Here is a 15,843-nt window from a genome sequence, read left to right on the forward strand (position 1 = left end):
AGATTCAGTAGCCAGCAACTAAGATGGTATGTAGTCTGTAGAATGTTCCTTATGAATGAGGGTAGATCGAAAATTTGTGGACTGCAGAAGTCAGTTGATAGGAGAAAAAGAGGGAATATGATAGAAACATTTAAGTTACTTAAAGAGTTTTATAGGATTGATGCACGGGAAATATTTCAACACTTGGCTAGCAGGGCCACAACAAGAGTTGTCACTGGAGGTATAATAAAGATGTGGTTGGTAGGGGGTGTGAGGACCAGATTTTTTGCTTGGAGAGTTAAGAATGAGTGGAATGGGTTACCAGAGTCTATTGCGAGTGCTTTGTCTATTAATAGATTCAAGGAGAGGTATAATAGTTTGGGTCTCCCACGATGAGTTTCGGACTCAATGAAGGTGCCTATACAACTATTAACATGTCGTTAATAATACAATAAAAATAATAACGTAATGCCTTTTATTCTCTTATAGAGCATAGACGAGGCCTTTTAATCTTATATAGCTTTTGGAAACTGAGTTGGCTGTTGAATCTTCACTGGTAGCCAATCAGAGATAGCTTGCAAAGGACTATGACTGATTATAAGAGGCAAGCGATGCAGAGATGGGAAAAACAAGTGCTGTCATCGCTTGGTCCCTAACCCTCCCAGTATATGCTATTGTGTGAAATAATGTGGGTTTTATGATAGATTTTCTTGCGTTTGCTGGACGAAAAGCTCGAGTTTCCGGGTGAAAAAACCCTTGCTAGAGATCAACTAACTCGGGAACCTGTCAAAGAAAGGCTTAGACTAAGTTTCTCCAGTCGGTGGCTAGACTTGAACTTAAATCTATTTTCTGGCTTCCTAGCGTGGAGGATGCAAGCACCACTTCCACTGAGATTATTTTGTTAAACCAATAGGACATATATACACCATAGTCAATAATATTTACAATATTATTATTATCATTTGACACCTCCAGGGAGTCCAAAACTCATCGAGGGAGGGCACCTGCTGTACAACTCTGTCTCCACCACTCAATCCGCTAACTACGCCAATGCCATCTACCGCCAACCACCAGTATTTTCACAGACAATCACAAACATCCATGCCCACGGCGGAATTGAACCCACAGCCTTTTGGCTGGAGAGCGGATACGCTAACCACTCAGCCAGCCAGGCTGGCAAAAGACAGCTGTTTTTACCCTGAGGGATATTACTATTTGTCACAATTATTTAATTTTGCGAAATTGTTTCCCTCAATTCTATAGTCCTACAAATCATTGTGGTTTATATGTAAGTTCATCCCTACTTTCGTTTGACCAATTTTTTAAGAAATTATTATATTTTTAAGACATTTCTTATTACATTTGTCTCATATTTTGGTTTTTCCATGCCTATTTCTAATTACATAAGAATAGTTACATTACAATAACCTTACCTTCAGTTTTGTATACTTATTCCATTTGTTTTACTATTATTAATAATATAAATTGTTAATCATTTTAGCACACTGTTGTTTAATTACGCATTATGAGTTCCTAAAGTTCACTTCCAGGAACTGCAGTCTTAACTGATTTTGATGATTCTTTTTAGAGAATACTCTCTCTCTCTCTCTCACACACACAGCCAAACTCTCATAAAAGTACCTTCTCTTTAAGATCTCTAGATGATTGACTTAGTTTGTTAGGAAGTGACCGCTTAAGGATTTCCATTCTTCTGCATTGATCTTTTTTCAAAACGATATACTGTAGTTCCTCATCACTTCCACCGAGCTACACAGGTGTCGTTAATAATACTAATAATTCCCTATATTATATTATAAAAATAAATCCGCTAACGTCTTTTATTGTTATCAGATATTATTATCCAAGGCTTAGTCCCACAGTCAACACGTGTACCATTCCCAGAGATGAACATTTTTGCAATATTTTCTACTTATCTGTGATTGGTTGCGATGGTTTTCCGTATGAACGATATACAACGCCTAGAAATTATCAAGTAATGGTTGTCCGTAGTTATTTTCCCTGTGTGATTTGCTTTCACCCCAGATAATTGATATATTAAAAGCTGTAATGCTACAAAAAATTTATTATTATTGATAGCCCAATAACGTAATCAATATTTCATATAATATTGTATTGTAAACATCTGTATAAAACTTTAAGCAACTGGGACAATGGCTGTTTTGGAAAGATGCTGGACACCGTTCATGGTGTATTCTTGGACTACAGTCAAGCTTGGCTGTTATTATTCAGCCATGTACACAGCTGTAAGTGATTTTCAATTTAATATAATATATGCAGGTAGTGTAGCTAACATGTCTCAAGCATAGGGTGGGAGAAACAACATTCGTGTAAATTTTTACACAACGGAGTACAATATATTAGTAGCCTTTGCTACTAATGGCTCAGTTAAGTAAGTTTGAGCGCGGTTAGTAGTTGGGGGGAATCGTTCGATGCTGTTGGCACACTCTCCCTCGATGAGTCTTTGGACTCCCTGGAGGTGTCAAATAATAATAATAATAATATGTAATACACGATGTAAAACTGAGTTTGTGAATTTTGATAAATTGCCAGAACAATACTTTTTCGTGTACACATGCTGTAAGTCATTATTATGTGACACCTCCAGGGATCCAAAGACTCATCGAGGGAGAGTGTGTCAACAGCATCGAACGATTGATCCCCTTCCAACTACTAACCTCGCTCATACTTGCATATCTTTTTTTTTTTTTTTTCTTGAGCCATTAGTAGCAGAGGCTTTACTAATCGACCAACCTTTGCTGGCAAAGGTTGGTTGATTCTGTGAGAAAACACACAAAATATAATTTTCTCATAAGTACACGTAAACTAAGCCTGTTTTTTTTTTTTCTCTCCTCCTCACAGTACTTGGGAGAAAAGTACGCGATAAGTGGTCTAACTGAAGTGTATGTACACAGCCCAGACATTTCCGGTGCTACATTTGCAAACTAAAGGCCACATGGAGTATGTGTACTCTAGTTTTCAACTGTAATATTGAAGATTCTAATTAGAGGAAGTATACCGACCCTGACCACACCGTTTTACAGATGAAATGTAAAATTTACCGCTTATGATCAGTCACATAATGTGTAATAAGGAAATATATTGTTGAAATTTATTTTAAACTTTATTACATTGAAAATATTTTGGATATAATAATTTCATGTTGGTGGCAATAGAAACTTACAGAACAGAGGCACGTAGAAAGACATATAGACATAACTCAGTATAATCTGTCATTTTATATTTTTTCTTATTTTTAGTATTATGATGCATGTTCTGACCATGTGGTTGCCATTGCACCTAATCATAGACACTTAGACTGTCATTAGGAAAATTTTGATATCGCTGGAATACTGCAGTATATGCAGTCCTATAATTGTTTGTTCATTTCAGATTACATTCCAAAATTTAAGGCTTTTCCCAGTCTTGTACATTTTGAATGCAATTCCATGGAAAACTGAAGAAATTAGTCTACCTCATCCAATGAAACACTGAAGAAATTATATACAGCATCAGATCATGTGTCCATACAAGTTTATTTTGAAGAAGAAAATCTTGATGTTAGCAAAGTGACAGATTTAAGGGGGCATCGTCCAAGATATACATATAAAGCTGTTATAACCATATAAAATGCCACTGCCTTAAGTGATACTTCAATAATTAATCATTCATTGCTTTCTCAATAAATAACATTTCATGGCTTCCACACACACTGGAACTTTAACATTGCTAAATTCCTCTCATGTATCCAAGAGATGCCAGTGTAACTCAACTGTATAATTACCAGATATATAACAATAAAAATTATTAGATATTTGAAAATAAGAAAGAAACATATAACCATATGTTTGTTTGTTGGCTTTCAGCTAGTGTAGATGCCCTTACAAATGCGGAGTCCCATTTATGGAAACAGACCACACCATGAGAAGATTGAACTTGATTTGGGGGGATGGGAGGAGGCTGTATTGTGTATCACCAGCAGATGTGGCCCATTAGAAATAGATAGAATGAAATGTGAAAGAGTACTGTGTAGTATACAATATTTTTAATAGTTAACTTCTTGAGAAATTATTTTATATTAATCTTAAAATGTAGCTTGTCATTCTTTCTGCTCAGTATAATTAAATAACCTACCCCACTTGTTGTCTCAGCTGTTGCCATTGACAAGGTGAGTACCTAGAACAAAGGAGAGGATTAACTTTTGTGCTAAGCTCTAGCTAGCAAAATGCTGTCTGATGCAAAGTATATGAAGAGATATGTATTGACATTACATCTGTTATAAAATATGCATATAAATGCCAAAACAGTTATAATTTTTACTGTGCAGATCTCATTGAAAGTCAGTTTAAGAAGCTCTCAAAAGGCAGAAAGCAAAACTGGAAATGCATTCCATTCAAATTTGGCAAAAAAAAAAATGAAGTCCTGCTCAAAGTTCTAATTCTTTGTCTCATAACAGATACCATTTCAGTGCTGACCAATGCCTGCGGGCAACTTCTCTCAGCATAGATGACTCATGCATTCCAGAGATAAGCAATGTGAACAGTATCTGCATTGTAGAATTAATTAGCATAATGATTATTATTAACATCCATGGAGTCAAAAGCTTCATCACGGGAGATCCATGTTCTCATGCAAAAAGATTATCTGACCTTGCTTTAAAGCCATTCATAGTTTCTGCACTCACCACACTTATAGACAGTGCATTCCACTCACTAACCACTCTCCATACAAAGAGCCCGCACCTCACAATTTCCTTGTATAGCTTATAGGGATGGTCTCTTGTTCTACCCTTGTCTCCCTCTACTCGATGAAAAATCTCCTCCACATTAATCTGGTAACAACCCCTTACTAACTTGAACATCTCATTGATATTCTCCCTCTCCTTTCTCTCTTCACATGGCTCTGTGAGTTACATTCACTCAATCTGTCTTCATATCCCACATTATACAGACCTGAAACTGATTTAGTGAACCTAGTCTGGACCCTCTCTAATATATCCTTATCTCTCTTGAAAACAGGCAACCAAATCTGCACATAGTAGCCATTTGCAGCCTGGTTGAGACTTTATATAAATGAACCCAAACCGTGTTTTGCACATCAAGGTCCTCCTCATCGTTACCATAATCTAAAGTGATGTTTTTATAATTTTAGCAATGTGGCCCCAAAACTCTGTCTCTGTTGTCCGCCATCACTCACAGATCACTCATCTCTTCCACCACCTTCAAAATTTCTGCACAAATTGTATACTCAACATCCCAAATTTCAAGACGTAGCACTTTTTACCATTGAATTGATAGCTTCACCCATTTCCCAACTCACAGTCTGTTGAGATCTTCTTGCAAAGCCACAATTTTTGCTTGCACACTTGCTCTGCTGCTCATAGCTCTTCTCAACTTTGCATCATTGGCAAGCAACTGTATATCTCCAGATACTTTGTATACCCCAAAAGAAGATCACCCTAGTGACCCTTTTCTTTTGAGATATACAACCAGCTGATACATATCTAACAGCCAATTACCTATCCAATTCACTACTCTGTTATCCAATCCAACCATCCATCCAGTTTAATTACTAGCCTGTCATGCGGCAGTCTATCAGAGGCCTTTGAAAAATTCAAGTATATCTCTGCTTCTCCCTTATGCAGTGATTCCATCACCCTGTTTTAATATATAAGCAGATTGCTAAAACATAATCTCCTCCAACAAATCTATGCTGGCCATCATAAAGAATATTGCTGTTAGCAACAGAATTCTAAAATCTAGTAGAGTAGTCTTCAACAACCTCCCTAAAACCTTAACAGCACTCTATACACACAAAAGTGGTCTATAATTTGTAGCTTATTATTCTCCCCCCCCCCCTCCACCACCCATTGTGAAGCAGAACAATTTCTCCCACTTTCCACTCCTCTAGGACTTGCCCTGTTGCATTTCATTTGTTAAACATGTGTACCAATGATGCCATTAATTCTCTAGAGCAGTGATTTTCAACCTTTTTCATAACACAGCACACCTAATCTAATTATTAAAATTCTGCGGCACACTAAAAATATATTCTTTTAATTTTTTTGATGATCTGGCAAAAAAATAGGCATAATTTTGATTGATTTACACACACAAAAAGATGGAAGATCAGACACTAATAAATAAATATGCAAATTACAACATTATTTCTTTCAATTAATTTATTTTCATAAATCTTGCAGCACACCGGTTGAAAATCGCTGCTCTAGAGCATTCTTTCAAGATATGCAGTGATATATTGTCAAGTACTTTTTACTTTCCTTTTTCTTTAATACTGTCTTTGTTCCTTCATATACCTCCTGCTCACTCATTCATCATCAATCCTCCATCATACCTTGTACACTTCTACACTTTACCCCAGTACTGAAGATACTTTCAGGCGCAAACTTCGTTTGCACACACTTGGATAAAGGATTAAACTAAATTTATTATAGTCTGACCAAGTGAAAAATAAACTTTCAACATCTTTCTCTAAATCTAGAGTAATTTAATAAAAAGGTGGCACACCGTTTGGCAGCTCCTATAGGAGGAGATGACCTTGCTAATGCTTATGTCTGGTATCTCCACTTGGGCCTGGCTCTCACTGAAGAGACCTCAATAAAGGTCGAAACTAGTCTGGACATCCAGTAAGCTCACACCTCCCCAACATTTTTCAGCCTCAGGCACCTTTTTAATGAAAGAAACATTCTTAATTCTGGATTACTAACATGGACTTCATACTAATAACTAAACATTTATGCAACAGAACCATCCAAGTGTAACAGTGGTGGGAATAATGTTTGGCAGATGTTGGCTAATACCCTTGATAAGAGATCAGAAGGCATGATTGCAATTTTGACAAGATGAATGTTTCATGCTTTTTTGCTGTTTCAAAATCCATTTTGATGAGTTCATAATTTTTTATGCAGTTATTCCACATAGGAAGATAGAGTTAGGCCCTTCCCTTAATGCATAACATTATACATATCCGCAAGGAGATGTGTTTTGCATTGTGGGAGATACTGAGATAGGAGTGTTGGTAGCTTGCTCCACCTTTGCAAGGAGTTGCCCGGTGTTGTACCACTTTACCCCAGTCCTGAAGATATTTTCAGGCATTTGTTTACATCACATCTTACTTCTTACCCCAGTCCTGAAGATACTTTCAGGCACAAACTTCGTTTGCACACACTTGGATAAAGGATTAAACTAAATTTATTATTTGTACACTTCAGTTTCTCATGTCACCTTCACAAGGATGAAATACTCTGATAAACTAATCAGTTACCAATCTACTGCTATCGTCAACTAAAATCATCCGTCCATAGTCATTCTTTCTTCTACTTGCCACATATTGAGAAATCACTAGGGTTTTTCTTGACTTCATTGGTTAATTTCTGCTCATACTGCACTTCTTTTTTTTTTTTTTTTTTTTACTAACTTAGTCACTTTCTTGGTTTACTCTGTACTTCATGCAACTGATTATTATTACTAATGTGCATCTTATGTTGCTTCCTCAGTGCCTTCTTCCAGATTTCATGCTTAATCCCTTTCATTTGTCCATTTTACTCATACCCTATTTAGCCATTTCACTTGTTGAACACACTCGAACATTGCTGCTCTTTCATATCTCTTGAAGCCCAAGCAGCGTATATCTCCTTTCCACTCAGCTCCTCTTTCCATGCCATAATTCCTAGTTTTCATTTTTTTTTATTCTTTGATACTATCTCTTCATTCCCTCATATACTTCCTGCTCACTCACCATCAATCCCTCCTCCATCATAACTTGAATGCTGCAGCTTCTCATGATGTCACCTTCACAAGGATGAAATACTCTGATAAACTGCTCATTGAATACTTTACTTGCCAATTAGACACTGTTCACAAGCACATCCTCTAATGTTTTGACCAGATCTAGATTCTCAACCTTCATGTGCCCTTTGTTATATGTTGCCTAAGATTGTTGTCCATTAAAAATGAATTTTTAATGGACAACAAGAAATTCATTTTCCTTATTTTTTGATACTATCTCTTCATTCCAATCAGTATCTCCATAATCAAAATCACCCATAATGATCACCCTTCTTTTGCTCACTAAGCCAAGTTGCCTATACATTACTTTGTCTTCATCCTCAACATTCCGTGGCTAATATAGCAACACACCAACTAAATATATCATCCTATCAACCTTTACCACACATCATGATGCTTCAAAACCACTGCCAATATTTTCTCCCTCTCAACATTGTGCAGACATAATTTCCCTGCTATCATCAGCAGCACTCCTCCTCTCTTTTTGTCCACATGAAAAACATCATACTCTTACATTTCTGTTCCCATCAAGATATTCTCATGCAGTCATGTTTCATTTCTTCCAACTATCTATGGGCAAATAAACAATTAAAGCACAATTTCATCTCCCTTATTTCTGACATTCGTAAATATTTAAACACAGCAATTCATTTCTTAGTCTATAACCAGTCTTACCCATGCTACCCCTCATTTGTGACACCTCTAACTACCATTTGTCTTATATATCTACCCAGACTCCTCTATTCCAGGCCATCCTATTCCTGTGCTGACCACCCCTATACATGCATTCACTTCTGCTTTCAAAATCCACCTTCCTTACATGCTCTCCCACCCCATTTTCCTACCCAACCTGCATTCCTGTTCGCACATTCTCATCTCCATTCACAATCACTTTTGGCTTCATCTGGTTGACTCACCAATTTGTTTACATCACATCTTACTTCTGCCGATACCTTGTTTGCATTTGCTCACTGCATTCCCTTCCAGCCTCAGTCTTTCTAAATGACTTGCACTAAAACTATTCAAATGCAGTCCATCTTTTATACAGCTCTTTTTGTCCCTCCAACTCAACCCACATTCACAAACTGCACTCCTTTCTCTTCACACATTTGTGCTAAAATACTATTCATATTCTTTGTTCTTTCCACCTGAATTCATCATTGTCATACCTCAGCAACACACCAACTACTATTCCTACCACACTCTTTTCTGTTACTCTAATCAGTAATCCTCCTGATATCTACTCTCACATTCTCCTTATGCCCAACTAAATTCTTCCTCACATTCTCCTTATTCCCAACTAAATCATTTGTTCTTACTACCACTAACTCACTTGCACACTTCTCAGAACATCAGTCACTCTGTTCATCTTCCCTCCCTCCTTTTCTCCTGGGAATCAGACATCGTGCACCCTCTCATCCATCACATCTTTCATAACAATCTGTGTACAGTGCTACTTTTGAATCATTTGCCACTTCTTTTTCTCCACTATCTTTCATTTTATTCTTTCACCTTTTCTGTTAATATCCACCATACACCTGATCTCATTTCGCATATGTCTCATTTCACTTCTGATCTTAATAATTTCATTTGTCAATTCTTGTGCCCTCGTTTTTTATCAGCATTCAGTTGTTCCTTCTTGTACTTCGTCAGTCAGGCTTTTTTTTTCCTTTCCTTCAATCATGCCCACTTTTGCTCTATCATTCAGGCTTGCTTCTGTTACCATAACCAAGCTCGCTTTTTTTGCTTTTGCTTCTTCAATCATTTCCATATTCACACTCATATTCTCTGCCTTCCGATTTTCTCGCTCACCCTTCTGGCTAATACCATTTTTAGTCTTTTTCCATCACTAACTTTCATCCTTCTATTTAAACTTTCTTTCTTAAAGTATTTAAATTTTCTGTGTCATTGCTGACCTGACACAGAAAATTAATGAACTCAGAACTAAAAATGCAGAATTAGAAAATGTAAATTTGGAGTTGTGTAGAGAACTTAAAAAATTCATGAAACAAGGAATGACCTCAGTCAATAGCAATAAATTCAAACCTGGAAATAGTTGGTGTTCTTCATCAGCGACAGTAGTGAACAAATTAATCCAAACAAGCCAAATTTTCATCGAGTTTTTGGTTTTGGTTTAGTTTTGGTTTACTATTTTCCGTTTGGTTTTAGTTCACTATTTTGGTTGAGTGCTGCATGTTTTAACTGTCTGTGTGATGTTTATTAATAGTGTAAACAAGTTGATATTTGTAGTATTTTATTCATTTTGTGTAGCTATAAAATGGATACATCTCCAAAAAAGCATTCAAAAATATGTACTTTTTCTCAGCACATATCCATGACTCAATGAGTGTGGTGTTGGTTTGGGTACTGTTAATGTGATTTTAAAGAGGTTAAGGGGGACAGATATCCTTTCTCCTGACAGAAAAGGAAAATGTGGGCGAAAAAGGAAAACTACACTTACTCATGATCATTTACTAGTTAGGAAAAGCAAAATGAATCCCTGCTGTAGACTTAAATAGAGACTTTGGCAGCTAGTGGGATTAATGTTTCTGACATGACAGTCTGTGAAAGATTGTTGGAAGCAAGGAGGACTGCCCTCAGACCAAAAAAGAGACAACTGTTGATGAAGGCTATGCAGAAAAACAGGCTCCAGTGGGCAAAAGTGTACAAAGTTGAACTGTTGGGAAGTGGAAGAAGGTCATATTCTCAGATGGGAGCCATTTCTTTGTCCAAGTAGAGTGATTACCCTATGTTCGCAAATCAGCAGCTGAGTAGACTTCTCTTGCCCACCTTCAACAAGCTCCTAAACATCCAGCTAAAAAGATGTTTTGGGGTTGTTTTACATATGACGGTCCAGGATCACTTGTGCCTGTTGATGATGATGAAAAGTGACCAATACATAAAAATATTGGTCAAAAGAGTTATCCCACAGATCTAGAAAGACAAAGAATTCATCTTCCAACAGGATCTTGCTCCATGCCAGCCAGACTTCATAAAAAGGTGAAAGAGTTCTTCAGAAATCATGACATCCAATTGCTTCAGTGGCCAGGTAACTCTGCTGATATTATCCAAAGTTGAAAATTTGTGGGCGATAGTGAACAAGAGACTTGGAAAATTAAATTGTGATACAAAGGATAACTTAATACAGTCCATTATAAAAGTATGGTTTCGAGATGCAGAAATAAGAAAAATGTGCTCTACGTTGGTAGAGTTCATGCCTAAGGAAATTAATGAACTTATTAGGAAGAACAGAGGAGCAGATACAAAATATTAGGTAAAGTTGGAGTTTAATTTTTGTATTTATTTTCTTATGAAATTAAAATTTTTCTTTAAAATATGAGTGTTTGGATTAATTTGTTTGCTTTGTACTTGATAAAAAGTACATGAAGTAGTAAAAAAAAATTGCATATAAAATATAAAAATAGTGGACAGAGAAACAAAGCAGTGCCTATAATTATAAAATGTAAAGCAACAGTGATTAAAGACAAATAGTTGGAAGGACACAAGAATATCTAGTATAGACGTATAATCTGATATACATGACTGGAAATCTAAAGCATCTGCTGTTTGTCAATAAATGTAAGGAAGAATAATGGTGAAGAGGTATCTCTGGGTCAAAGAGGACAAACTCTTTTATGGCCCTCTTTGACCCAGTATGGTTTGACAAAAGTATGATTTCAAGATGCAGAAATAAGCGAAATGTGTTCTACATTGGTAGAGTTCATGCCTAAGCAAATTAATAACTTATTAGGAACAAAGAAAAATCTATAAATTATTAGGTAAAATTGGAGTTTAATTTTTGTACTTATTTTCTTGCAAAATTAAAATTTTTCTTTAAAATGTGAGTTTTTGGATTAATTTGTTTGCTACTGTAGATGGTGGATTGTAGTAGAGTGCCTTCCTGTGATGACTCCTTGAAGTGTCATGTAATAATGATAAAGCAGGAGCATCTGGAAGCCAACCTCACAAAACATTTGTAAGGTTGGTTTGATTTTTCTTGGATGATTTTGATTTTTCTTGGCTCTCAAACAAGTTGATAGTGGAAAAATTGCAGATGCTTTTGCCTCTGTTAATTAGTTATTAACATGTGACGTCATTTTGATGCCATATGGCACTACCATACCTCATTGGGATTTGGTAGTGAAGCCTTCCTTTCTGCAAAGAGTTAGTGCAACATTCACAAACATCCATGCCCCTCGTGGGATTCAAACCTGTCCTCTCTTGGTTGGAGAGCAGATAATCTAACCAGTTGGCCAACTAGGCCAGCTTTGTCTCTGTTAATAACACAATTCATTTGGTTGAGGAAATGAACCCAAACACAGAGTTAGCCAAGTAGAAAAATGATGCAAGCTTCAATTGATTGCTTGCAATATCTGAATTTGAAGAATTTGTTGTTGTTGATGTATCCTTCCCTACCTAATTCAATGAAGAACTGTTCTTGCTCCACATGATTCCAGCTGATTATTTTACTGATAAGCATACTGAAGCACTGCACACTCATGTTTCATTATTTATTACATTAATTTTATTAATTCTATTATAATTAATTTTAATACAATAATTTTATCATTTTATTTATTTATGTTATTTCACTATAAACGTATAAAGGTTGTAAACCTTTACGATGTATAAAGAGTAAAATTTGTTAAAAACATAAGAAAACAGACCTACACATTTTAGCATTCAGGCATGACAATTGTTAACATATCCTTATGGTTCATATGGTGATTTCCAATTTAATGACCTTTCAACTTATGAGGTATCATTAGAATGGAACTCTGTCATAAGTTGAGGATTAACAGAATCTATATAAAGCAAAGAAATCATGATACTTATATACATGAAAGACAGATTTTGCATTAATACCAGTTGAAAAGTGCCCTTAAAAAAAAAAAAAAAACGTGAATTCCCACCTGCCATTATCTTCTCATTATAGGGGCAAAGCACTTCAAAATTTTCTGCTTTTTCTTTTCTTTTTTGTTTTGAATTTTAGATTACAAGATAAGAGATCTGGCATCCCGTATTTGGTTTCTTGAGTTTATAACTTGTATTTCCTTAATTTTTTTAAAACAGCTTCTTAAATTTTTATAGGCTTAGGGATTTCATATTTTACTGCAAAAAAAAAGTTTACAAATAATCTGTATATTTATTTCATAATTCTTTTGTGAATGATCTTTTCTTAGGTCCTTCACCTTTTGTTCCTGTGCTATGCAGTTTATGTGATGAAAGGTGGAAAATCAGATGAATTTTACAGCCCATACTTTGAATTAGATTTGAATGGTAAAAATTTACATCAAAATCTTGTGTGTGTGTGTGTTAACCATGAGAATGTTGTGTATATATATGTGATCTATTATTACACCGTATGTAATTCTATGAATTACTTATATATTTTCATATATGTACGAGGCAGTATGCCCAAAAATTACCAGAATTATTATTTTTTTAAAAAATTTTATTAAAATTTATAACTTATAATGTCATATTCTAGTCTCCTTCTAAGTACTCTCCATGTGAGTCATTGCACTTATCCCAACATTTTTTTCACTGCTGGAAACAGTCCTGGAACTGTTCAGCTGGAAAATTGTTTAGAAAATCCGGCGCCTTTTCTTTCACTTGGCCTACATCAATGAATTGCTGCCCTTTCATGATTTCATCATTTTCTTTATCCATGGGGAGAAAAAAAAAAAAAAAAAGTCACGTTGAGAGAGGTTGGGGAACAACTGCCATGTTGTTTTTCATCAAGAACTGTGGGGAAGACAAGGCTATGTAGGCTAGAGGTGCAGCAACTAATCTCCTCTACTTTACCTTTCTGCCCGTTTTTGTCGCACGTTATCATGCATTCTTCTCAAAATGTTTTGTTTTTGCATCATAACCATAGCACCAAAACTCATCCCCTTCAAATCGCTGCAAACATTCACACATTTTTTTTTTTTTTTTTAATCCTCTGTGTAAAAACAAGGCACAAATTTAGTGGACACACATTTCATTTGCAAATCTTCTGTTAAAATCTGTTGGCACTGACAAATTTGTCTCTTCAGAAACTTCTTCAGCAATCTTCATTGATTGCTACAAACCTTTTCAATGTTTTCATCATTTCTGCTTGTTGAAGACTGGCCAGATCATTGTTGGTCTTCAACTAACTCGTATGTAGAGGCTAATGACTTCATATCACTTGCTTTAGTATTCCATAATATAGAAGAAAGTAGTAAAGAAGAAGTCATATTTCTATATATAAGTAGCCAAAAGGTGTCACACTTTCATACTAAAATACTCTGGATATGAGATAGATGTTGAAAGTTTTTCCGCTTAGTTATATTATAAAGTAAAGATGCCAAGAAATTTTATTCTTGGTTTAACCCCTTATCCAATTATAAGCAAACAAAGTTATCACATGAGGTAACTTAATGGCTGGGCAACTTGTATATAGAGGCTGGCAAAGATTGATCGATTGGTAGAGCCTCTGCTACTAATAGCTCAGCAAAAAGTTAAGCAAGTTTGAGCATGGTTAGTAGTTGGAAGGAAATCAATCGTTCGATGCTGTGCACACTCTCCCTCGATGAGTCTTTGGACTCCCTGGTGGTGTCACATAATAATAATGACTACACATCACTTCTCATAATGCATATACACATGCATATAATACATATCTGTAAGGATATGTGCATTGCATTATGGGATACTAAGACTAGTGATGTGAAGTCATTAGTCTCTATGTAAGAGTTGCCCAGTCGTTGTCGAAAGTTTTTCCACTTGGTTATACTATAAATTAAAGATAACAAGAATTTATATACTTGGTTTAATCCTTCATCCAAACATAAACAAACAAAAGTTTGCGCCTGAAGGATCTTCAGGACTGGGGCAACTCGTGGTAAAGGTGGTATAACTTCACATCGCTTGCCTCAGTATCCCGTAATGCAAAGCACATCTCCTTGTGGACATGTATAATGCTATGCATTATGGGAAGAGTCACTACCTAGACTGGTTTTGACCTTTATTGAGGCCTCATCAGTGGGAGCCAGACCCATGAGTGATACCAAGGTTGAAGTAATGCAGAAGTCATATTTTCATATATGAGTTGCCAAGAGGTGTCACAGCTTATTATTATAATACTCTGGATTAGAGATAGTAGTTGTTGCAAGCTTTTCCACTTGATTATACTATAAATTAAACATACCAAGAATTTATATACTTGGTTTAATCCTTTATCCAAGTGTAAGCAAACAAAGTTTGCACCTGAAGCATCTTCAGGACTGGGGCAACTCATAAAGATGGTATGACTTCACATCACTTGCCTTAGTATCCCATAATGCAAAGCACATCTCCTTGCAGACATGTGTAATGCTATGCATTACAGGAAGGGTCACTACCCAGACTGGTTTCAACCTTTATTGAGGTGAAAAAGTAAAGGGTTGCTCATCATAGGCCTAGAGTAGTTAGTATAGGGGTGCAAGAGAGCCTGATAGTATTAGGAGAAAAAAAAAAGACAGATAGATAGCATGCGAGAGAGAAAAGGCCTCATCTCTTTTATATCATCATATAGCCAAAGACTATCAGTTTTTATTTTTCACCAATCTCATATAGATGAACAACCAAAAGACCAATTGAAACTAAAGCATAAAGATGACTGATACCCAGGTGGTTATCCCCATCTGGGTTAACCGCCTTGAGTTGGCCTTCTCTGCCTGGGATTGCTCTCCAGTCATCCTTGCAATTGACTATAAGACTACATTGAATTAAGAGGATGGAACTATAATAAAAAACCTCTCATTGCAAGAATAGACAGAATTTTATCTCCCCCCTCCCCGGTGATTATTGCATAATGTGGGTGGTCTACACCTTCTAGTGATAAATTTGATATCTCCTAGAATGCTTCTTTCTAAATACAAAAAAAATCTGACTGAACAATAAAATTTCCACAATACAATATTATAAAGCATTTGGATATCACATTGCTGATTTTCAAATCCATGTTTTTTTCTAACCAAATGGTATTTTAATTCATTAATTATAAAAATAAATTCTCTTCCCATTGCCA

At 35.9% G+C, this 15,843-nt stretch overlaps 1 protein-coding gene across 1 annotated transcript in view; it reads left to right on the forward strand.

The window, feature by feature from the left end:
• Positions 1-1,926: 1,926 nt before the first annotated feature.
• Positions 1,927-15,843, forward strand: part of LOC150107335 (uncharacterized) — a 76,494-nt gene continuing 62,577 nt past the window's right edge. Inside the window, exons 1-2 of the mRNA XM_090391200.1 lie at positions 1,927-2,243; positions 12,989-13,085. Of these exons, the coding sequence (XP_090247326.1) occupies positions 2,151-2,243; positions 12,989-13,085 (190 nt within the window). The 5' untranslated portion in view covers positions 1,927-2,150. The remainder of the gene's footprint in view (positions 2,244-12,988; positions 13,086-15,843) is intronic.

The sequence above is a fragment of the Typopeltis vanoorti genome, chromosome 4 (assembly GCF_054136105.1).
Source record: "Typopeltis vanoorti isolate ZY-2024b chromosome 4, IOZ_Tvanoo_1.0, whole genome shotgun sequence".
NCBI lineage: Eukaryota > Metazoa > Arthropoda > Arachnida > Uropygi > Thelyphonidae > Typopeltis > Typopeltis vanoorti.